Consider the following 23,282-nt stretch of genomic DNA (forward strand, 5'->3'; position numbering starts at 1 on the left):
AATTGTACTTGCTACAAAGTTACAAAAACCTAAACCACCAACCACACAAAGTGAAATTGGATACATTGTAAACGCAGGTCCAACGTGCTAGCATTGATTTGTTTATGCAGAGATCTTTTTTTGGGAGCATCTGGTGTCCTAACGTGGTGAGTGATGAACATGAATTTATAGGGTACCCTCCGTTGCTAAAGCTGTCCAAATCCTCCCACATTTTTCTAGTTTCACCAGCTGTTTTCAGCAACAGGTTGAATTAGGAATGTCATATTGGCAGGTTTGCAAACAACAAACTATTTAGCTAGCTTCTAACCTAGTGTTTGATATGCAATGCGATCTCCTTGTAATGAACAGTCAGTGTTGATGAATGTCCTGATGAGAAGGATTTTCTAGGTATACCAGGCAAAATTGGGCATTATCAGCTCATTGTTATACTGTAGATATCCAAATGAATGTCAATAGAAAACAGCTACTTTGCGAAGTTCGTGACTGATGTTAGCCGTAGCTTGCTGACTGGCTAGCTACCAAACATGGGATAAAAACGTTGCCAGCGAGCAACTGAATATACAGAACCAACAAATCCAACAGACCAAAAGATGGGAAAGAATGAAACTATTAATATATATTTTTTTAAATGACCGGTAAATGTGTACTTAGTGTTGTTTTCTTTGGAAACTGTGGAATAAGCACTTCTGTTCTGTACATTACCTTTGTCGTGTCTTTGGCCATGCCTGCTCTGCTGCCTCAGGGCCTGGACAGTGTCGTGTCTTTGGCCATGCCTACTCTGCTGCCTCAGGGCCTGGACAGTGTTGTGTCTTTGGCCATGCCAGATTAAGTGATAGGACATGATATTCTATAACATAATTTCTCTGTAATTAATATTACCTGATTGAGCTAATCATGTAAATGTAATTAACTAGAGAGTGGAGCACCACAAAATAATATTTATAGAGCAGTTATCTTCCGAATAAACTCTTAAAGACCTAGTAATATTTTACATCAATAGCAGTCAATATTAATCGTCACCTTAATTCAGTCTCATCTGAAAGTTGTAAATTCTTGGTTATCTTCACGAACTCTGGCTAACAAGTTGAATCAGCAATACAAAATTAGGTATTTAGTAAATAAATAATTAAACCCAACTAATCACACAGAATTACATATACACAGAATTAATTATACATTGATGACAAATTACGTCATAAAGGAAAACGTCCCTAGCGGGTGGAACAGATATGACAGCTGGTTCCACAAAAGAAAAGGGCTGGGTTTGAGTGAAAGAGCGGGAAGACTGAGGGACAAAGTAAGAAGATGTGCTATCGTAAATACAGTATCTTATGCATTCTAAATTACCGCCCATTTGGAAAAGGAAAATGCAATAAATATTTACTCTGAGCTGCGCTTCGGTAGGTTGGTGGTAGATGGAAGGCCGTGTTGCCAAACCGAGTCCTTTGTCCTTTAAAGAATGTCTCTGCTGGTCAATTGGATACGTTGTAGTAACGTCGTTGTGTGATAGACGGAATACTCTGTCTGTTCCTTCCTAACCCTCGTTTGCAGCTGCTGTTGCTAACTCAACGGCTAGGAGGTATCACTTCTATAGTGAATAAGAGTTCAAAGTTCATACCATTCGCAACCAAAGCTCACGCTGATGTTGGCTTCGTTTTGTAGTTATTATCTGAACCATTCTGACATCGGACCGTCGTCCTCACATCATCGGAACAAGAGGTTATATTTTCGTCAAGGGCTTATATAGTGGAGGGAGAAAAGGGGTGTGTTTCATAGTTTACAACCTGTCTCTTCACGTGGGCGGGTCACTGAGTCCGGCCTAATTCACTCATGAAAACCCAATTCTCACATTTTAGAAGGTAAAATCACATTTCATCCCATCACGAATAATTTCATATTCAAACATTTAAATTGAACAACAATTCCATGTGAATCTGATAACTCTGATGTGTAGACTTTCCACTGTAGAGTTTATGTCATCATATCATTGATGAGAATGTCTCGGATGACACTGACATCATATTCATTAAGTACCACTGCATATGTTCAATTGGTCGGATTACCAGAATATAGTTCATTTCCCACCACCTTCTGATGTTCCCAGAATCTCTATGTTAACCAAGGGGTTTTCAAATGTAACACCAGTAGGGTAGAGAGAGGAAAAATGGGGGAAGAGGTATTTATGACTGTCATAAACCTATCCCCCAGGCCAACGTCATGACACTTTGGAGAAAGAGGGAAAAGTCTACACACACTTCCAGTCAAATGTATTTTAATATAGCTGAGCTTTCGGTCTGTCGACCTTCATCAGAGCATATTTTCTCCACAAACAATAGTGGGACGGATAAGGCCACACAGCGAGCCACACAGCGAGGTAATTGCAGACACCTGTGGTAATCTAAAGTACCAACAAGCGTCATCTATTATTTATTGTAATGTACAGAACCGTTGTCCCTTATGTATACCACAGGTATGACAAAACATTTATTTTTACTCTCCTAATTACATTGGTAAGCAGCTTGTAATAGCAGTAAGGCACCTCAGGGTATGTGGTATACAGTGCATTTAGAAAGTATTCCAACCCCTTGACTTTTTCCACATTTTGTTCTGTTACAGCCTTATTCAATTTTTTATTTTTTTTAAACAGATTTTTAGAAATGTTTGCAAATGTATAAAAAACAGAAATACTATTTAAATAAGTATTCAGACCCTTTGCTATGAGACTCGAAATTAAGCTCAGGTGCATCCTGTTTCCATTGATCATCCTTAAGATGTTTTTACAGTTGACAAATTAAATTGATTGGACATGATTTGGAAAGGCACACACCTGTCTATATAAGGTCCCACAGTTGACAATGCCTGTCAGATCACCCAGACAGGATTGTGTCGAAGCACAGATCTGAGGAAGGGTACCAAAAAATGTCTGCAGCATTGAATGTCCCCAAGAACACAGTGGCCTCCATCATTCTGCAGCATTGAAGGTCCCCAAGAACACAGTGGCCTCCATCATTCTGCAGCATTGAAGGTCCCCAAGAACACAGTGGCCTCCATCATTCTGCAGCATTGAAGGTCCCCAAGAACACAGTGGCCTCCATCATTCTGCAGCTTTGAAGGTCCCCAAGAACACAGTGGACTCCATCATTCTTAAATGTAAGAAGTTTGGAACCACCAAGACTCTTCCTGGAGATGGAGAATGACCTTGTTCAGGGAGGTGACCAAGAACTCAATGGTCACTCTAGCTCCAGAGTTACTCTGTGGAGATGGGAGAACCTTCCAGAAGGACCACCATCTCTGCAGCACTCCACCAATCAGGCCTTTATGGTAGAAGTAAAAAGGCACATGACAGCTTGTTTGGAGTTTGCCAAAAAGCACCTAAAGACTCTCAGACCAATCAGGCAGTTATGGAGAGTGGCCATTAAGGAAGCAACTCCTCAGTAAAAGGCACATGACAACTCGCTTGGAGTTGGCCTAAAGGCACTGAAACAACCACATTTAAAACACAAGGACAATATTACACAGATAAGCTAACAGTTACAGAAATCAGGAATGCAGTTTGAGTCTATCTATCTGAGCTACTGTGTCCCACACACCACCACCTGTTATGTTGGGCAAAACTGACCCAAAAAAAAAAATGTTTTTCTGACTATTTAAGGAAATACAGACATGCACCCCATTACTACAAGACAAAACAGTTAATTCAAACCTGATGGTCTTGTATCGTGACTTTACTTTCATTAATCTGATGACTGTTATTTATTTAATCCACTAACTAGGTTTAATTGTTATCCGATTTAAATTATGTGTCATGTAACAATTAACTCATTAGGAATTTGGGGCACCACGGGAAGAGGTTGTTTACCATCTCCTGAATTAAACTCCTAGAAGGTATATATCTATTTCATCGATAAACATGAATCATATAAATCATTACCTCATATCATTATCATTATTCTGAACAGTCGTAACCTTCTTGGATCTGCAAATAACCCAGCCTTACTTATGATTCAGTACCACACCAATTGGTTGAATTATTTATTTACTAGCTTATTAAAATGATAAAACAGGTGATTTGAGACTCGTAGTAGGATGGGATGGTTTGCAGTTTAGTATGATGGTCCCAATTCGATTCGCAGCATTGATTGTCTGGCCTACACCGTGATGATTAATCAGGGTTCAGGATCCAGACCACTTTACACGCACAGCAGCAACCTGGCAATGTTCTGGTCTGGTATGTTAATTCTTAGCAAGTCCTTTTAAGCAGTCTGGTCGAAAAGGACTGTTCCATCACACTGACACACTCTTCTGACCTCACTCGGGTCGTGGCTACTTAATGTGCAAAGAATATGATTAGAAGTTATATCTTATGACTCCTAACATCACATTCCCATCTTAACAGAAATACTTTCATCATTGTTCATATCACATAGACAACTTGACAGATAAAGGGGTATCCTTTCCCAGTGACAGTATTTCATCCATACACTTTTTAATGATATCACAAAATAAGAAACAATATGACATTAGTTTTCTACATCTCCCCACTGAACATTCCCCAAATTCTTTATGTTAGAATATTTGTTCCATTATCCACTTTTTTGGATGTTAAAGGTTTGGCTGGGCAACAGTCTGGAGACAAAATACATTTTTTTAGTCCAATATTGGAGGGTAGAGAGATATTGGAGGGTAGAGAGATATTGGAGGGTAGAGAGAGAAAGTTTCCCCCTCTAGAGATTTACAGCAGGGTGTGAATGGTGACCATCCAGAAGCTCCCCCTCTCCTCTCTATGTACAGTAACACATTGTCCTATCCTCTCCTCCTCCTCATCATCATCATCATCATCAGACTGTAGAATAGATGTATTGACATGTACAGTAACACATTGTCCTATCCTCTCCTCCTCATCAGATTAGAATAGATGTATTGACATGTACAATAACACATTGTCCTATCCTCTCCTCCTCCTCATCAGACTAGAATAGATGTATTGACACGTACAGGAACACATTGGCCTATCCTCTCCTCCTCCTCCTCATCAGACTAGAATAGATGTATTGACATGTACAGTAACACAGTGTCCTATTCTCTCCTCCTCCTCCTCATCAGACTAGAATAGATGTATTGACATGTACAGTAACACATTGTCCTATCCTCTCCTCCTCCTCATCAGACTAGAATAGATGTATTGACACGTACAGTAACACAGTGTCCTATCCTCTCCTCCTCATCATCAGACTAGAATAGATGTATTGACATGTACAGTAACACATTGTCCTATTCTCTCCTCTTCCTCTCTTCCGCAGCAGAATCGTGATCTGGTTGTGTTCATCAACGCCTCCAAGAACTTCAACCTCAACATCACCTGGGCCGCTAGCTTCACAGGTAACACCTTAACATACCTTCACAGGTAACACCTTAACACACCTTCACAGGTAACACCTTAACACACCTTCACAGGTAACACCTTAACACACCTTCACATGTAACACCTTAACATACCTTCACAGGTAACACCTTAAGACACCTTCACAGGTAACACCTTAACACACCTTCACAGGTAACACCTTAACACACCTTCACAGGTAACACCTTAACACACCTTCACAGGTAACACCTTAACACACCTTCACATGTAACACCTTAAGACACCTTCACAGGTAACACCTTAACATACATTCACAGGTAAACACCTTAACACACCTTCACAGGTAACACCTTAACACACCTTCACAGGTAACACCTTAACACACCTTCACAGGTAACGCTCCTTTTTCGCTCTATAGTTTAAAAAAACATGTATGTTCACACTGTTTTCTATCTCAACCCTTGGAGCCAGTATGAGAGAACATACTTTAACTAAATCTTGTCTATCACCCTCTCCCTCAGTAGGTACCCAAACGGGCGAGGAGATCCCCATTGTCTCCAGGAGTAACATCAAGGAGTTTAAAGACAGTTTCTCCAATGAGAACTTTGACTTCCGCAACAACCCAAACATCACCTTCTTCGTCTATGCCAGCAACTTCACCTGGCCCATCAAGATACAAGTAGGTTACATGAGATATGAGACGCACATACACACAGAAACACACACACATGCACACACATGTGCGCACACCTCATCTCAGCTGTCCATCAAAGATGATTCCGACAATGCTTCTGTTGTGGATGGGGGTAGGGGTTGGGTTGGGATGGGAGGTAGGGGATGGAATGGGAGGGAGGGGATGGAATGGGAGGTTGGGATGGGAGGTAGGGGATGGAATGGGAGGGAGGAGATGGAATGGGAGGTTGGGATGGGAGGTAGGGGATGGAATGGGAGGTAGGTAGGGGTTGGGAGGTAGGGGATGGAATGGGAGGTAGGTAGGGGTTGGGATGGGAGGTAGGTAGGGGTTGGGAGGTAGGGGTTGGAATGGGAGGTAGGTAGGGGTTTGAATGGGAGGTAGAGGATGGAATGGGAGGTAGGGGATGGAATGGGAGGTAGGGGATGGAATGGGAGGTAGGGGTTGGAATGGGAGGTAGGGGTTGGGAGGTAGGGGATGGAATGGGAGGTAGGTAAGGGTTGGGATGGGAGGTAGGTAGGGGTTGGGAGGTAGGGGTTGGAATGGGAGGTAGGTAGGGGTTTGAATGGGAGGTAGAGGATGGAATGGGAGGTAGGGGTTGGGAGGTAGGGGATGGAATGGGAGGTAGGGGTTGGAATGGGAGGTAGGAGTTGGGAGGTAGGGGATGGAATGGAATGGGAGGTAGGGGTTGGGAGGTAGGGATGGAATGGGAGGTAGGGGTTGGAATGGGAGGTAGGGATTGGGATGGGAGGTAGGGGATGGAATGGGGGGTAGAGGATGGAATGGGAGGTAGGTAGGGGTTGGGAGGTAGGGGTTGGAATGGGAGGTAGGTAGGGGTTTGAATGGGAGGTAGAGGATGGAATGGGAGGTAGGGGATGGAATGGGGGGTAGGTAGGGGTTTGAATGGGAGGTAGAGGATGGAATGGGAGGTAGGGGTTGGAATGGGAGGTAGGGGTTGGAATGGGAGGTAGGGGTTGGGAGGTAGGGGATGGAATGGGAGGTAGGGGTTGGAATGGGAGGTAGGGGTTGGGAGGTAAGGGATGGAATGGGAGGTAGGGGATGGAATGGGAGGTAGGGGATGGAATGGGAGGTAGGGGTTGGAATGGGAGGTAGGGGATGGAATGGGGGGTAGAGGATGGAATGGGAGGTAGGGGTTGGAATGGGAGGTAGGGGATGGAATGGGAGGTAGGGGATGGAATGGGAGGTAGAGGATGGAATGTGAGGTAGGGGTTGGAATGGGAGGTAGAGGATGGAATGGGAGGTAGGGGATGCTAGGGTCTCTATGCTGGAGGGGGTGTCAGAGTGCTAGGGTTACCAGGCTGGAGGGGGGGGGGGGGGTGTCAGAGTGCTAGTGTTTCTAGGCAAGAGGGGTGTGTCAGAGTGCTAGGGTTTCTAGGCTGGAGGGGGGGGGGGGTGTCAGAGTGCTAGGGTTTCTAGGCTGGAGGGGGGGGGGGGTCAGAGTGCTAGGATTTCTAGGCTGGAGGGGGAGGGGGGGTGTCAGAGTGCTAGGGTTTCTAGGCTGGAGGGGGAGGGGGGGTGTCAGAGTGCAAGGGTTTCTAGGCTGGAGGGGGGTGTCAGAGTGCTAGGGTTTCTAGGCTGGAGGGGGGGGGATGTCAGAGTGCTAGGGTTTCTAGGCTGGAGGGGGGGGGGTGTCAGAGTGCTAGGGTTTCTAGGCTGGAGGGGGGGGTGTCAGAGTGCTAGGGTTTCTAGGCTGGAGGGGGGGGGATGTCACAACGCTTCAGCAAATCCTTGAATATATTTTGTTCTGACCTTGTAAAGACACAGACAGTGTTGTGTACTGCCATCTTGGTCTTGAGGTCTCTGAGCCGCGAAGCAGCTTAACAATCTGCATATTTGGAGCTGTGGAAGGGATGCACACTGGGATTCTGGCAGGGTGTTTTCAGGGAGCCGCAATACCCTGGCAACTGAGATGGCTCTGCTGTTACCACACTAGAGCATTACCCTGGCAACTGAGATGGCTCTGCTGTTACCACACTAGAACATTACCCTGGCAACTGAGATGGCTCTGTTGTTACCACACTAGAGCATTACCCTGGCACCTGAAAGGATGGAGATGGCTCTGTTGTTACCACACTAGAGCATTACCCTGGCACCTGAAAGGATGGAGATGGCTCTGCTGTTACCACACTAGAGCATTACCCTGGCACCTGAAAGGATGGAGATGGCTCTGCTGTTACCACACTAGAGCATTACCCTGGCACCTGAAAGGATGGAGATGGCTCTGCTGTTACCACACTAGAGCATTACTCTGGCACCTGAAAGGATGGAGATGGCTCTGCTGTTACCACACTAGAGCATTACCCTGACACCTGACAGGATGGAGATGGCTCTGCTGTTACCACACTAGAGCATTACCCTGGCACCTGAAAGGATGGAGATGGCTCTGCTGTTACCACACTAGAGCATTACCCTGGCACCTGACAGGATGGAGATGGCTCTGCTGTTACCACACTAGAGCATTACCCTGACACCTGACAGGATGGAGATGGCTCTGCTGTTACCACACTAGAGCATTACCCTGACACCTGACAGGATGGAGATGGCTCTGCTATTACCACACTAGAGCATTACCCTGACACCTGACAGGATGGAGATGGCTCTGCTGTTACCACACTAGAGCATTACCCTGACACCTGACAGGATGGAGATGGCTCTGCTGTTACCACACTAGAGCATTACCCTGAAACCTTATTCTTGGAGATGATTACAGTATTGGCATCGTTCCATTCATGATTTCATAATGAGGTGCAAGCAACGCATGAGGAGTTATCCCCTTCAGTGCTAGGGTCTCTGGGCTGGAGGGGGGAGGGGGGGGGGTGTCAGAGTGCTAGGGTCTCTAGGCTGGAGGGGGGGGTCAGAGTGCTAGAGTCTCTAGGCTGGAGGGGGGGGTGTGTGTCAGAGTGCTAAGGTCTCTAGGCTGGAGGGGGGGAGGGGGGGGGGTGTCAGAGTGCTAGTGTCTCTAGGCTGGAGGGGGGAGGGGGGGTGTCAGAGTGCTAGGGTCTCTAGGCTGGAGGGGGGGGTCAGAGTGCTAGAGTCTCTAGGCTGGAGGGGGGGGTCAGAGTGCTAGGGTCTCTAGGCTGGAGGGGGGGGGGGTGTGTCAGAGTGCTAAGGTCTCTAGGCTGGAGGGGGGAGGGGGGGGTGTCAGAGTGCTAGGGTCTCTAGGCTGGAGGGGGGGTCAGAGTGCTAGGGTCTCTAGGCTGGAGGGGGGAGGGGGGGGGTGTCAGAGTGCTAGGGTCTCTAGGCTGGAGGAGGGGGGGGGGTGTCAGAGTGCTAGGGTCTCTAGGCTGGAGGGGGTGTCAGAGTGCTAAGGTCTCTAGGCTGGAGGGGGGGGGTCAGAGTGTTAGGGTCTCTTGGCTGGAGGGGGGGTCAGAGTGCTAGGGTCTCTAGGCTGGAGGGGGAGGGGGGGGTGTCAGAGTGCTAGGGTCTCTAGGCTGGAGGGGGGGTCAGAGTGCTAGGGTCTCTAGGCTGGAGGGGGGGGTCAGAGTGCTAAGGTCTCTAGGCTGGAGGGGGGGGGGTGTGTCAGAGTGCTAGGGTCTCTAGGCTGGAGGGGGGGGGGGTGTGTCAGAGTGCTAAGGTCTCTAGGCTGGAGGGGGGGGTGTGTCAGAGTGCTAAGGTCTCTAGGCTGGAGGGGGGGTGTGTCAGAGTGCTAGGGTCTCTAGGCTGGAGGGGGGGGGGGGGGTGTCAGAGTGCTAGGGTCTCTAGGCTGGAGGGGGGGGGGGGGTGTCAGAGTGCTAGGATCTCTAGGCTGGAGGGGGGGGGGGGGGTGTCAGAGTGCTAGGGTCTCTAGGCTGGAGGGGGGGGTCAGAGTGCTAAGGTCTCTAGGCTGGAGGGGAGGGTGTGTCAGTCCCCTTCAGGATCTCAGCTGGGATGCTGTCGGGTTCAGATTGCTAGGGTCTCTAGGCTGGAGGGGGGGGTCAGAGTGCTAGGGTCTCTAGGCTGGAGGGGGGAGGGGAGGGTGTCAGAGTGCGAGGGTCTCTAGGCTGGAGGGGGGGTCAGAGTGCTAGGGTCTCTAGGCTGGAGGCGGGGGTCAGAGTGCTAGGGTCTCTAGGCTGGAGGGGGGAGGGGGGGGTGTCAGAGTGCTAGGGTCTCTAGGCTGGAGGGGGGGTCAGAGTGCTAGGGTCTCTAGGCTGGAGGGGGGAGGGGGGGGTGTCAGAGTGCTAGGGTCTCTAGGCTGGAGGGGGGGTCAGAGTGCTAGGGTCTCTAGGCTGGAGGGGGGGGTGTGTCAGAGTGCTAAGGTCTCTAGGCTGGAGGGGGGTGTGTGTGTCAGAGTGCTAAGGTCTCTAGGCTGGAGGGGGGGGGGGTGTGTCAGAGTGCTAGGGTCTCTAGGCTGGAGGGGGGGGGGGGTCAGAGTGCTAGGGTCTCTAGGCTGGAGGGGGGGGGGGGGTGTCAGAGTGCTAAGGTCTCTAGGCTGGAGGGGAGGGTGTGTCAGAGTGCAAGGGTCTCTAGGCTGGAGGGGGGGGGGGGGGTGTCAGAGTGCTAGGGTCTCTAGGCTGGAGGGGAGGGTGTGTCAGAGTGCAAGGGTCTCTAGGCTGGAGGGGGGGGGGGGTGTCAGAGTGCTAGGGTCTCTAGGCTGGAGGGGGGGTCAGAGTGCTAGGGTCTCTAGGCTGGAGGGGGGGGTGTGTCAGAGTGCTAAGGTCTCTAGGCTGGAGGGGGGAGGGGGGGGGGGGTGGCAGAGTGCTAGGGTCTCTAGGCTGGAGGGTGGTGTGTCAGAGTGCTAAGGTCTCTAGGCTGGAGGGGAGGGTGTGTCAGAGTGCTAGGGTCTCTAGGCTGGAGGGGGGGTCAGAGTGCTAGGGTCTCTAGGCTGGAGGGGGGAGGGGGGGGGTGTCAGAGTGCTAGGGTCTCTAGGCTGGAGGGGGGAGGGGGGGGGTGTCAGAGTGCTAGGGTCTCTAGGCTGGAGGGGGGGTCAGAGTGCTAGGGTCTCTAGGCTGGAGGGGGGGGTGTGTCAGAGTGCTAAGGTCTCTAGGCTGGAGGGGGGGTGTGTGTGTCAGAGTGCTAAGGTCTCTAGGCTGGAGGGGGGGGGGTGTGTCAGAGTGCTAGGGTCTCTAGGCTGGAGGGGGGGGGGGGGTCAGAGTGCTAGGGTCTCTAGGCTGGAGGGGGGGGGGGTGTCAGAGTGCTAAGGTCTCTAGGCTGGAGGGGAGGGTGTGTCAGAGTGCAAGGGTCTCTAGGCTGGAGGGGGGGGGGGGGTGTCAGAGTGCTAGGGTCTCTAGGCTGGAGGGGAGGGTGTGTCAGAGTGCAAGGGTCTCTAGGCTGGAGGGGGGGGGGGGGTGTCACAGTGCTAGGGTCTCTAGGCTGGAGGGGGGGTCAGAGTGCTAGGGTCTCTAGGCTGGAGGGGGGGGTGTGTCAGAGTGCTAAGGTCTCTAGGCTGGAGGGGGGAGGGGGGGGGGGGGGTGGCAGAGTGCTAGGGTCTCTAGGCTGGAGGGTGGTGTGTCAGAGTGCTAAGGTCTCTAGGCTGGAGGGGAGGGTGTGTCAGAGTGCTAGGGTCTCTAGGCTGGAGGGGGGGGGTGTGTCAGAGTGCTAATGTCTCCAGGCTGGAGGGGAGGGTGTGTCAGAGTGCAAGGGTCTCTAGGCTGGAGGGGGGGGGGGGGGTGTCAGATTGCTAGGGTCTCTAGGCTGGAGGAGGGTGTGTCAGAGTGCTAATGTCTCCAGGCTGGAGGGGAGGGTGTGTCAGAGTGCAAGGGTCTCTAGGCTGGAGGGGGGGGGGGGGGGGGTGTCAGATTGCTAGGGTCTCTAGGCTGGAGGAGGGGGTGTCAGAGTGCTAGGGTCTCTAGGCTGGAGGAGGGTGTGTCAGAGTGCTAGGGTCTCTAGGCTGGAGGAGGGTGTGTCAGAGTGCTAGGGTCTCTAGGCTGGAGGAGGGTGTGTCAGAGTGCTAGGGTCTCTAGGCTGGAGGAGGGTGTGTCAGAGTGCTAGGGTCTCTAGGCTGGAGGAGGGTGTGTCAGATTGCTAGGGTCTCTAGGCTGGAGGAGGGTGTGTCAGAGTGCTAGGGTCTCTAGGCTGGAGGAGGGTGTGTCAGAGTGCTAGGGTCTCTAGGCTGGAGGAGGGTGTGTCAGATTGCTAGGGTCTCTAGGCTGGAGGAGGGTGTGTCAGAGTGCTAGGGTCTCTAGCTGGAGGAGGGGTGTGTCAGAGTGCTAGGGTCTCTAGGCTGGAGGAGGGTGTGTCAGAGTGCTAGGGTCTCTAGGCTGGAGGAGGGTGTGTCAGAGTGCTAGGGTCTCTAGGCTGGAGGAGGGTGTGTCAGATTGCTAGGGTCTCTAGGCTGGAGGAGGGTGTGTCAGAGTGCTAGGGTCTCTAGCTGGAGGAGGGTGTGTCAGAGTGCTAGGGTCTCTAGGCTGGAGGAGGGTGTGTCAGAGTGCTAGGGTCTCTAGGCTGGAGGAGGGTGTGTCAGAGTGCTAGGGTCTCTAGCTGGGATGCTGTCGGGTTCAGATTGCTAGGGTCTCTAGGCTGGAGGAGGGTGTGTCAGAGTGCTAGGGTCTCTAGGCTGGAGGAGGGTGTGTCAGAGTGCTAGGGTCTCTAGGCTGGAGGAGGGTGTGTCAGAGTGCTAGGGTCTCTAGGCTGGAGGAGGGTGTGTCAGATTGCTAGGGTCTCTAGGCTGGAGGAGGGTGTGTCAGAGTGCTAGGGTCTCTAGGCTGGAGGAGGGTGTGTCAGAGTGCTAGGGTCTCTAGGCTGGAGGAGGGTGTGTCAGATTGCTAGGGTCTCTAGGCTGGAGGAGGGTGTGTCAGAGTGCTAGGGTCTCTAGGCTGGAGGAGGGTGTGTCAGAGTGCTAGGGTCTCTAGGCTGGAGGAGGGTGTGTCAGAGTGCAAGGGTCTCTAGCTGGGATGCTGTCGGGTTCAGATTGCTAGGGTCTCTAGGCTGGAGGAGGGTGTGTCAGAGTGCTAGGGTCTCTAGGCTGGAGGAGGGTGTGTCAGAGTGCTAGGGTCTCTAGGCTGGAGGAGGGTGTGTCAGAGTGCTAGGGTCTCTAGGCTGGAGGAGGGTGTGTCAGAGTGCTAGGGTCTCTAGGCTGGAGGAGGGTGTGTCAGATTGCTAGGGTCTCTAGGCTGGAGGAGGGTGTGTCAGAGTGCTAGGGTCTCTAGCTGGGATGCTGTCGGGTTCAGATTGCTAGGGTCTCTAGGCTGGAGGAGGGTGTGTCAGAGTGCTAGGGTCTCTAGGCTGGAGGAGGGTGTGTCAGAGTGCTAGGGTCTCTAGGCTGGAGGAGGGTGTGTCAGAGTGCTAGGGTCTCTAGGCTGGAGGAGGGTGTGTCAGAGTGCTAGGGTCTCTAGGCTGGAGGAGGGTGTGTCAGAGTGCTAGGGTCTCTAGGCTGGAGGAGGGTGTGTCAGAGTGCTAGGGTCTCTAGGCTGGAGGAGGGTGTGTCAGAGTGCTAGGGTCTCTAGGCTGGAGGAGGGTGTGTCAGAGTGCTAGGGTCTCTAGGCTGGAGGAGGGTGTGTCAGAGTGCTAGGGTCTCTAGGCTGGAGGAGGGGTGTGTCAGAGTGCTAGGGTCTCTAGGCTGGAGGAGGGTGTGTCAGAGTGCTAGGGTCTCTAGGCTGGAGGAGGGTGTGTCAGAGTGCTAGGGTCTCTAGGCTGGAGGAGGGTGTGTCAGAGTGCTAGGGTCTCTAGGCTGGAGGAGGGTGTGTCAGAGTGCTAGGGTCTCTAGGCTGGAGGAGGGTGTGTCAGAGTGCTAGGGTCTCTAGGCTGGAGGAGGGTGTGTCAGAGTGCTAGGGTCTCTAGGCTGGAGGAGGGTGTGTCAGAGTGCTAGGGTCTCTAGGCTGGAGGAGGGTGTGTCAGAGTGCTAGGGTCTCTAGCTGGGATGCTGTCGGGTTCAGATTGCTAGGGTCTCTAGGCTGGAGGAGGGTGTGTCAGAGTGCTAGGGTCTCTAGGCTGGAGGAGGGTGTGTCAGAGTGCTAGGGTCTCTAGGCTGGAGGAGGGTGTGTCAGAGTGCTAGGGTCTCTAGCTGGGATGCTGTCGGGTTCAGATTGCTAGGGTCTCTAGGCTGGAGGAGGGTGTGTCAGAGTGCTAGGGTCTCTAGGCTGGAGGAGGGTGGGTCAGAGTGCTAGGGTCTCTAGGCTGGAGGAGGGTGTGTCAGAGTGCTAGGGTCTCTAGGCTGGAGGAGGGTGTGTCAGAGTGCTAGGGTCTCTAGCTGGGATGCTGTCGGGTTCAGAGTGCTAGGGTCTCTAGGCTGGAGGAGGGTGTGTCAGAGTGCTAGGGTCTCTAGGCTGGAGGAGGGGGGGTCAGAGTGCTAGGGTCTCTAGGCTGGAGGAGGGTGTGTCAGAGTGCTAGGGTCTCTAGGCTGGAGGGGGGTGTGTCAGAGTGCTAGGGTCTCTAGGCTGGAGGAGGGTGTGTCAGAGTGCTAGGGTCTCTAGGCTGGAGGGGGGTGTGTCAGAGTGCTAGGGTCTCTAGGCTGGAGGGGGGTGTGTCAGAGTGCTAGGGTCTCTAGGCTGGAGGAGGGTGTGTCAGAGTGCTAGGGTCTCTAGGCTGGAGGAGGGTGTGTCAGAGTGCTAGGGTCTCTAGGCTGGAGGAGGGTGTGTCAGATTGCTAGGGTCTCTAGGCTGGAGGAGGGTGTGTCAGAGTGCTAGGGTCTCTAGGCTGGAGGAGGGTGTGTCAGAGTGCTAGGGTCTCTAGCTGGGATGCTGTCGGGTTCAGAGTGCTAGGGTCTCTAGCTGGGATGCTGTCGGGTTCAGAGTGCTAGGGTCTCTAGCTGGGATGCTGTCGGGTTCAGAGTGCTAGGGTCTCTAGGCTGGAGGAGGGTGTGTCAGAGTGCTAGGGTCTCTAGCTGGGATGCTGTCGGGTTCAGAGTGCTAGGGTCTCTAGCTGGGATGCTGTCGGGTTCAGAGTGCTAGGGTCTCTAGGCTGGAGGAGGGTGTGTCAGAGTGCTAGGGTCTCTAGGCTGGAGGAGGGTGTGTCAGAGTGCTAGGGTCTCTAGCTGGGATGCTGTCGGGTTCAGAGTGCTAGGGTCTCTAGCTGGGATGCTGTCGGGTTCAGAGTGCTAGGGTCTCTAGCTGGGATGCTGTCGGGTTCAGATAGCTAGGGTCTCTAGGCTGGAGGAGGGTGTGTCAGAGTGCTAGGGTCTCTAGGCTGGAGGAGGGTGTGTCAGAGTGCTAGGGTCTCTAGGCTGGAGGAGGGTGTGTCAGAGTGCTAGGGTCTCTAGCTGGGATGCTGTCGGGTTCAGATTGCTAGGGTCTCTAGGCTGGAGGAGGGTGTGTCAGAGTGCTAGGGTCTCTAGGCTGGAGGAGGGTGGGTCAGAGTGCTAGGGTCTCTAGGCTGGAGGAGGGTGTGTCAGAGTGCTAGGGTCTCTAGGCTGGAGGAGGGTGTGTCAGAGTGCTAGGGTCTCTAGCTGGGATGCTGTCGGGTTCAGAGTGCTAGGGTCTCTAGGCTGGAGGAGGGTGTGTCAGAGTGCTAGGGTCTCTAGGCTGGAGGAGGGGGGGTCAGAGTGCTAGGGTCTCTAGGCTGGAGGAGGGTGTGTCAGAGTGCTAGGGTCTCTAGGCTGGAGGGGGGTGTGTCAGAGTGCTAGGGTCTCTAGGCTGGAGGAGGGTGTGTCAGAGTGCTAGGGTCTCTAGGCTGGAGGGGGGTGTGTCAGAGTGCTAGGGTCTCTAGGCTGGAGGGGGGTGTGTCAGAGTGCTAGGGTCTCTAGGCTGGAGGAGGGTGTGTCAGAGTGCTAGGGTCTCTAGGCTGGAGGAGGGTGTGTCAGAGTGCTAGGGTCTCTAGGCTGGAGGAGGGTGTGTCAGATTGCTAGGGTCTCTAGGCTGGAGGAGGGTGTGTCAGAGTGCTAGGGTCTCTAGGCTGGAGGAGGGTGTGTCAGAGTGCTAGGGTCTCTAGGCTGGAGGGGGGGGTGTCAGAGTGCTAGGGTCTCTAGCTGGGATGCTGTCGGGTTCAGAGTGCTAGGGTCTCTAGCTGGGATGCTGTCGGGTTCAGAGTGCTAGGGTCTCTAGGCTGGAGGAGGGTGTGTCAGAGTGCTAGGGTCTCTAGGCTGGAGGAGGGTGTGTCAGAGTGCTAGGGTCTCTAGCTGGGATGCTGTCGGGTTCAGAGTGCTAGGGTCTCTAGGCTGGAGGAGGGTGTGTCAGAGTGCTAGGGTCTCTAGGCTGGAGGAGGGTGGGTCAGAGTGCTAGGGTCTCTAGCTGGGATGCTGTCGGGTTCAGAGTGCTAGGGTCTCTAGCTGGGATGCTGTCGGGTTCAGAGTGCTAGGGTCTCTAGGCTGGAGGAGGGTGTGTCAGAGTGCTAGGGTCTCTAGGCTGGAGGAGGGTGTGTCAGAGTGCTAGGGTCTCTAGCTGGGATGCTGTCGGGTTCAGAGTGCTAGGGTCTCTAGCTGGGATGCTGTCGGGTTCAGAGTGCTAGGGTCTCTAGCTGGGATGCTGTCGGGTTCAGAGTGCTAGGGTCTCTAGCTGGGATGCTGTCGGGTTCAGAGTGCTAGGGTCTCTAGCTGGGATGCTGTCGGGTTCAGAGTGCTAGGGTCTCTAGCTGGGATGCTGTCGGGTTCAGAGTGCTAGGGTCTCTAGCTGGGATGCTGTCGGGTTCAGAGTGCTAGGGTCTCTAGCTGGGATGCTGTCGGGTTCAGAGTGCTAGGGTCTCTAGCTGGGATGCTGTCGGGTTCAGAGTGCTAGGGTCTCTAGCTGGGATGCTGTCGGGTTCAGAGTGCTAGGGTCTCTAGCTGGGATGCTGTCGGGTTCAGAGTGCTAGGGTCTCTAGCTGGGATGCTGTCGGGTTCAGAGTGCTAGGGTCTCTAGCTGGGATGCTGTCGGGTTCAGAGTGCTAGGGTCTCTAGCTGGGATGCTGTCGGGTTCAGAGTGCTAGGGTCTCTAGCTGGGATGCTGTCGGGTTCAGAGTGCTAGGGTCTCTAGCTGGGATGCTGTCGGGTTCAGAGTGCTAGGGTCTCTAGCTGGGATGCTGTCGGGTTCAGAGTGCTAGGGTCTCTAGCTGGGATGCTGTCGGGGTCAGAGTGCTAGGGTCTCTAGCTGGGATGCTGTCGGGGTCAGAGTGCTAGGGTCTCTAGCTGGGATGCTGTCGGGTTCAGAGTGCTAGGGTCTCTAGCTGGGATGCTGTCGGGTTCAGAGTGCTAGGGTCTCTAGCTGGGATGCTGTCGGGTTCAGAGTGCTAGGGTCTCTAGCTGGGATGCTGTCGGGTTCAGAGTGCTAGGGTCTCTAGCTGGGATGCTGTCGGGTTCAGAGTGCTAGGGTCTCTAGCTGGGATGCTGTCGGGTTCAGAGTGCTAGGGTCTCTAGCTGGGATGCTGTCGGGTTCAGAGTGCTAGGGTCTCTAGCTGGGATGCTGTCGGGTTCAGAGTGCTAGGGTCTCTAGCTGGGATGCTGTCGGGTTCAGAGTGCTAGGGTCTCTAGCTGGGATGCTGTCGGGTTCAGAGTGCTAGGGTCTCTAGCTGGGATGCTGTCGGGTTCAGAGTGCTAGGGTCTCTAGCTGGGATGCTGTCGGGTTCAGAGTGCTAGGGTCTCTAGCTGGGATGCTGTCAGAGTGCTAGGTTCTAGCTGGATGCTAGGTCGGTCTAGGTCTAGCTGGGATGCTGTCGGGTTCAGAGTGCTAGGGTCTCTAGCTGGGATGCTGTCGGGTTCAGAGTGCTAGGGTCTCTAGCTGGGATGCTGTCGGGTTCAGAGTGCTAGGGTCTCTAGCTGGGATGCTGTCGGGTTCAGAGTGCTAGGGTCTCTAGCTGGGATGCTGTCGGGTTCAGAGTGCTAGGGTCTCTAGCTGGGATGCTGTCGGGTTCAGAGTGCTAGGGTCTCTAGCTGGGATGCTGTCGGGTTCAGAGTGCTAGGGTCTCTAGCTGGGATGCTGTCGGGTTCAGAGTGCTAGGGTCTCTAGCTGGGATGCTGTCGGGTTCAGAGTGCTAGGGTCTCTAGCTGGGATGCTGTCGGGTTCAGAGTGCTAGGGTCTCTAGCTGGGATGCTGTCGGGTTCAGAGTGCTAGGGTCTCTAGCTGGGATGCTGTCGGGTTCAGAGTGCTAGGGTCTCTAGCTGGGATGCTGTCGGGGTCAGAGTGCTAGGGTCTCTAGCTGGGATGCTGTCGGGGTCAGAGTGCTAGGGTCTCTAGCTGGGATGCTGTCGGGTTCAGAGTGCTAGGGTCTCTAGCTGGGATGCTGTCGGGTTCAGAGTGCTAGGGTCTCTAGCTGGGATGCTGTCGGGGTCAGAGTGCTAGGGTCTCTAGCTGGGATGCTGTCGGGTTCAGAGTGCTAGGGTCTCTAGCTGGGATGCTGTCGGGTTCAGAGTGCTAGGGTCTCTAGCTGGGATGCTGTCGGGGTCAGAGTGCTAGGGTCTCTAGCTGGGATGCTGTCGGGGTCAGAGTGCTAGGGTCTCTAGCTGGGATGCTGTCGGGGTCAGAGTGCTAGGGTCTCTAGCTGGGATGCTGTCGGGGTCAGAGTGCTAGGGTCTCTAGCTGGGATGCTGTCGGGTTCAGAGTGCTAGGGTCTCTAGCTGGGATGCTGTCGGGTTCAGAGTGCTAGGGTCTCTAGCTGGGATGCTGTCGGGTTCAGAGTGCTAGGGTCTCTAGCTGGGATGCTGTCGGGTTCAGAGTGCTAGGGTCTCTAGCTGGGATGCTGTCGGGTTCAGAGTGCTAGGGTCTCTAGCTGGGATGCTGTCGGGTTCAGAGTGCTAGGGTCTCTAGCTGGGATGCTGTCGGGTTCAGAGTGCTAGGGTCTCTAGCTGGGATGCTGTCGGGTTCAGAGTGCTAGGGTCTCTAGCTGGGATGCTGTCGGGTTCAGAGTGCTAGGGTCTCTAGCTGGGATGCTGTCGGGTTCAGAGTGCTAGGGTCTCTAGCTGGGATGCTGTCGGGTTCAGAGTGCTAGGGTCTCTAGCTGGGATGCTGTCGGGGTCAGAGTGCTAGGGTCTCTAGCTGGGATGCTGTCGGGGTCAGAGTGCTAGGGTCTCTAGCTGGGATGCTGTCGGGTTCAGAGTGCTAGGGTCTCTAGCTGGGATGCTGTCGGGTTCAGAGTGCTAGGGTCTCTAGCTGGGATGCTGTCGGGGTCAGAGTGCTAGGGTCTCTAGCTGGGATGCTGTCGGGTTCAGAGTGCTAGGGTCTCTAGCTGGGATGCTGTCGGGTTCAGAGTGCTAGGGTCTCTAGCTGGGATGCTGTCGGGGTCAGAGTGCTAGGGTCTCTAGCTGGGATGCTGTCGGGGTCAGAGTGCTAGGGTCTCTAGCTGGGATGCTGTCGGGGTCAGAGTGCTAGGGTCTCTAGCTGGGATGCTGTCGGGGTCAGAGTGCTAGGGTCTCTAGCTGGGATGCTGTCGGGTTCAGAGTGCTAGGGTCTCTAGCTGGGATGCTGTCGGGTTCAGAGTGCTAGGGTCTCTAGCTGGGATGCTGTCGGGTTCAGAGTGCTAGGGTCTCTAGCTGGGATGCTGTCGGGTTCAGAGTGCTAGGGTCTCTAGCTGGGATGCTGTCGGGTTCAGAGTGCTAGGGTCTCTAGCTGGGATGCTGTCGGGTTCAGAGTGCTAGGGTCTCTAGCTGGGATGCTGTCGGGGTCAGAGTGCTAGGGTCTCTAGCTGGGATGCTGTCGGGGTCAGAGTGCTAGGGTCTCTAGCTGGGATGCTGTCGGGGTCAGAGTGCTAGGGTCTCTAGCTGGGATGCTGTCGGGTTCAGAGTGCTAGGGTCTCTAGCTGGGATGCTGTCGGGGTCAGAGTGCTAGGGTCTCTAGCTGGGATGCTGTCGGGGTCAGAGTGCTAGGGTCTCTAGCTGGGATGCTGTCGGGGTCAGAGTGCTAGGGTCTCTAGCTGGGATGCTGTCGGGGTCAGAGTGCTAGGGTCTCTAGCTGGGATGCTGTCGGGTTCAGAGTGCTAGGGTCTCTAGCTGGGATGCTGTCGGGGTCAGAGTGCTAGGGTCTCTAGCTGGGATGCTGTCGGGGTCAGAGTGCTAGGGTCTCTAGCTGGGATGCTGTCGGGGTCAGAGTGCTAGGGTCTCTAGCTGGGATGCTGTCGGGGTCAGAGTGCTAGGGTCTCTAGCTGGGATGCTGTCGGGGTCAGAGTGCTAGGGTCTCTAGCTGGGATGCTGTCGGGTTCAGAGTGCTAGGGTCTCTAGCTGGGATGCTGTCGGGGTCAGAGTGCTAGGGTCTCTAGCTGGGATGCTGTCGGGGTCAGAGTGCTAGGGTCTCTAGCTGGGATGCTGTCGGGTTCAGAGTGCTAGGGTCTCTAGCTGGGATGCTGTCGGGTTCAGAGTGCTAGGGTCTCTAGCTGGGATGCTGTCGGGGTCAGAGTGCTAGGGTCTCTAGCTGGGATGCTGTCGGGGTCAGAGTGCTAGGGTCTCTAGCTGGGATGCTGTCGGGGTCAGCAACTTTGTTATTTTTTTTTTTAATCCTTGTGGTGAAACTCAGAAAACTGTGGCGGGGAGTCAAGTTCATGTATGGTTGGTGTGTCTGGGAGTGTCGCCACGATGAGTGTGCCTGTTGGGTTGGTGTGGTTGAGGGTGTTTCCAAAGTGCTCTGCCCATCTCTCCAAGATCTTTTGGTGGTCCTTGAATGGTGTGTTTCCACGGGCCGGGATGATAGTTTGTTTCTGCGGGCCGTAGGGGGCTTTTATGGCATCATAACCGTTCGTTGTTGTCTTCTAGGCTACGGATCCCACCAGTGAGAGGCCTGAGGGAGGGAGGAGACAGGGGGGAGTCTGAGTTGGACACGACAGCTTTTTGTTCTGTTGTTTCAAGCTTTAATATCACAAGTCCAGGAAAATGCCTTTTCTGCAGCTCCAAACCCAATAATGTAGAAGTCAACATCAACTTAACAGAAGAACCAAAACAACTGTGGAATAGAAATAAGAAGAACACGAAGCTGTAAACAGGGTCAGTACCATATTAACAATGTACAGGGATACTGACATATCTACCTCCATCACTCCAGTATCCCTGTCTCCTTCCCCCTATACATATCTACCTCCATCACTCCAGTATCCCTGACTCCTTCCCCCTATACATATCTACCTCCATCACTCCAGTATCCCTGACTCCTTCCCCCTATACATATCTACCTCCATCACTCCAGTATCCCTGTACATTGTTAATGTGGTACTGACCCTGTATATAGTCACCTTACCCCTATACATATCTACCTCTATCACTCCAGTATCCCTGTACATTGTTAATGTGGTACTGACCCTGTATATAGTCACCTTACCCCTATACATATCTACCTCCATCTGCATTTGACCATTAGATATGCCAAGGCAGGTGAACAATGGGTCGAGACTACTGGCCATTTTCCCTTCACTTTCATTTCGCCAGGATCCCCCCTCCTCCCCCTCTCCTGCCTTTGTAAAGCCGGCGTTTCGTCTTGCATACCCTGAAAATTGGGTAGGAATCACAGAAATAGCCCAAGGCAGATTGTTCGTAGTCAGAATTGAGGTAAGTAACTGCCGATTTGATGTTCAACTTTTCTTGTTGTTTAAAATTCAATAAATATACACACAGACGCTTTTAGGCAGCATCTTCCGGGACACCTTTCCAAAAGAAGGTGTAGCCATCACCAATCTCTGTCTTCTCCATGATCATGAGTGTGCACGCACGCACGCAACACACCACACACTTCTACACACACATTTCACAACTCTTCTAGCCAGCAGGGGTGCATAGTGTTTCAGGAGAGATGTGTGTAGATGTGTGTTCCAGGTGTAAATGTGTGTTGATGTCTGTCTGTCTGTCTGTCTGTCTGTCTGTCTGTCTGTCTGTCTGTCTGTCTGTCTGTCTGTCTGTCTGTCTGTCTGTCTGTCTGTCTGTCTGTCTGTCTGTCTGTCTGTCTGTCTGTCTGTCTGTCTGCCTGCCTGCCTGCCTGCCTGCCTGCACTAGTTAGCTAGCTAGCTAGCCATGTGTCCATGGCAGTATGGAGCTCTACACATACACAGTCAGCCACACTGGATTTGATATCCTTCCTGTTGTGAATCTTTATGGTCCCTCTACTGATTCAGGTTCCCTTTCTGGAACCGAGATTAAACCTCATAGGATTGTAGCTCCTCTGAGTCTGAGGAAACTTTCTTTAGGGGGGGGGTGGGGGTGTTTCTGCTGCCAGGCCCCAGACAACTTTCTGTTCTGTTCCTCTCCTGGAAGTGATTTGGCTGGGGTCCCCCTCTCCTTCCCCTCTCTCTCCCCCGCCTCCTCTTCTTTCAGCTGGGCTCGGCTGCTCCACGTCCTGCCCAGTGTTGGGCTGAGCTCCCAGCCAGCTGCAACCAGAGAAGAGACCTACATGCTATGCTAGGCTAGCCCAGAGGCCAGAGATTGGACATACAGGCTATGCTAGGCTAGCCCAGAGGCCAGAGATTGGACATACACGCTATGCTAGGCTAGCCCAGAGGCCAGAGATTGGACATACAGGCTATGCTAGGCTAGCCCGGAGGCCAGAGAGTGGACATACAGGCTATGCTAGCCCGGTCCTTCTGACATCTCTCTCCTCCTAGGAGAGTTAGGGCTAGCTGCTAACTTTTCTCCCAAACATATTTTTTGGGGTGTAACGTCTGATGGAGTTGTACCTTCGTCAACGAGGTAAAGTTCTCCACTTCTCCCTACCTCCTCTCTATCTCTCATCTCTCTCTCACTCTCTCTCTCTTTCTCTGTCTCTCACTCTGTCTCTCTCACTCTCTCACTCTGTCTCTCTCTACCCCACACTCCCTATTCATCTCTATCCCTCTGTCTCTCTCTCTCTCTCTCTCACACACTCTGTCTCTCTCTCTCTCTCTCACTCTCTCTCTAAAATAAATAAAATTGCGTTTATTTTCAAATTCTTTGTTGATCTGTGTAATCTGAGGGAAATATGTGTCTCTAATATGGTCATACATTGGACAGGAGGTTAGGAAGTGCAGCTCAGTTTCCACCTCATTTTGTGGGCAGTGAGCACATAGCCTGTCTTCTCTTGAGAACCATGTCTGCCTACGGCGGAATATCTCAATAGCAAGGCTATGCTCACTGAGTCTGTAAATAGTCAAAGCTTTCCTTAATTTTGGGTCAGTCACAGTGGTCAGGTATTCTGCCGCTGTGTACTCTCTGTTTAGGGCCAAATAGCATTCTAGTTTGCTCTGTCTTTTTGTTAATTCTTTCCAATGTGTCAAGTGATTATATTTTTGTTTTCTCATGATTTGGTTGGGTCTAATTGTGTTGCTGTCCTGGGGCTCTGTAGGGTGTGTTCGTGAACAGAGCCGGAGGACCAGCTTGCTTTGGCGACTCTTCTCCAGGTTCATCTCTCTGTAGGTGATGGCTTTGTTATGGAAGGTTTGGGAATCGTTTCCTTTTAGGTTGGTTGTAGAATTTAACGGCTCTTTTCTGGATTTCGATAATTA

At 52.9% G+C, this 23,282-nt stretch overlaps 1 protein-coding gene across 3 annotated transcripts in view; it reads left to right on the forward strand.

Annotated features, from left to right (window-relative positions):
• Window positions 1-23,282, forward strand: part of atrn (attractin) — a 236,715-nt gene that overhangs the window by 125,173 nt on the left and 88,260 nt on the right. For 2 of the 3 annotated variants that reach the window (XM_031787623.1, XM_031787625.1), the window contains exons 23-24: window positions 5,301-5,379; window positions 5,884-6,041. In XM_031787623.1, the coding sequence (XP_031643483.1) occupies window positions 5,301-5,379; window positions 5,884-6,041 (237 nt within the window). The remainder of the gene's footprint in view (window positions 1-5,300; window positions 5,380-5,883; window positions 6,042-23,282) is intronic. The other variant, XM_031787624.1, reaches the window with a different exon arrangement.

Source organism: Oncorhynchus kisutch, linkage group LG14, assembly GCF_002021735.2.
Source record: "Oncorhynchus kisutch isolate 150728-3 linkage group LG14, Okis_V2, whole genome shotgun sequence".
In the NCBI taxonomy this organism is placed as follows: Eukaryota; Metazoa; Chordata; class Actinopteri; order Salmoniformes; family Salmonidae; genus Oncorhynchus; species Oncorhynchus kisutch.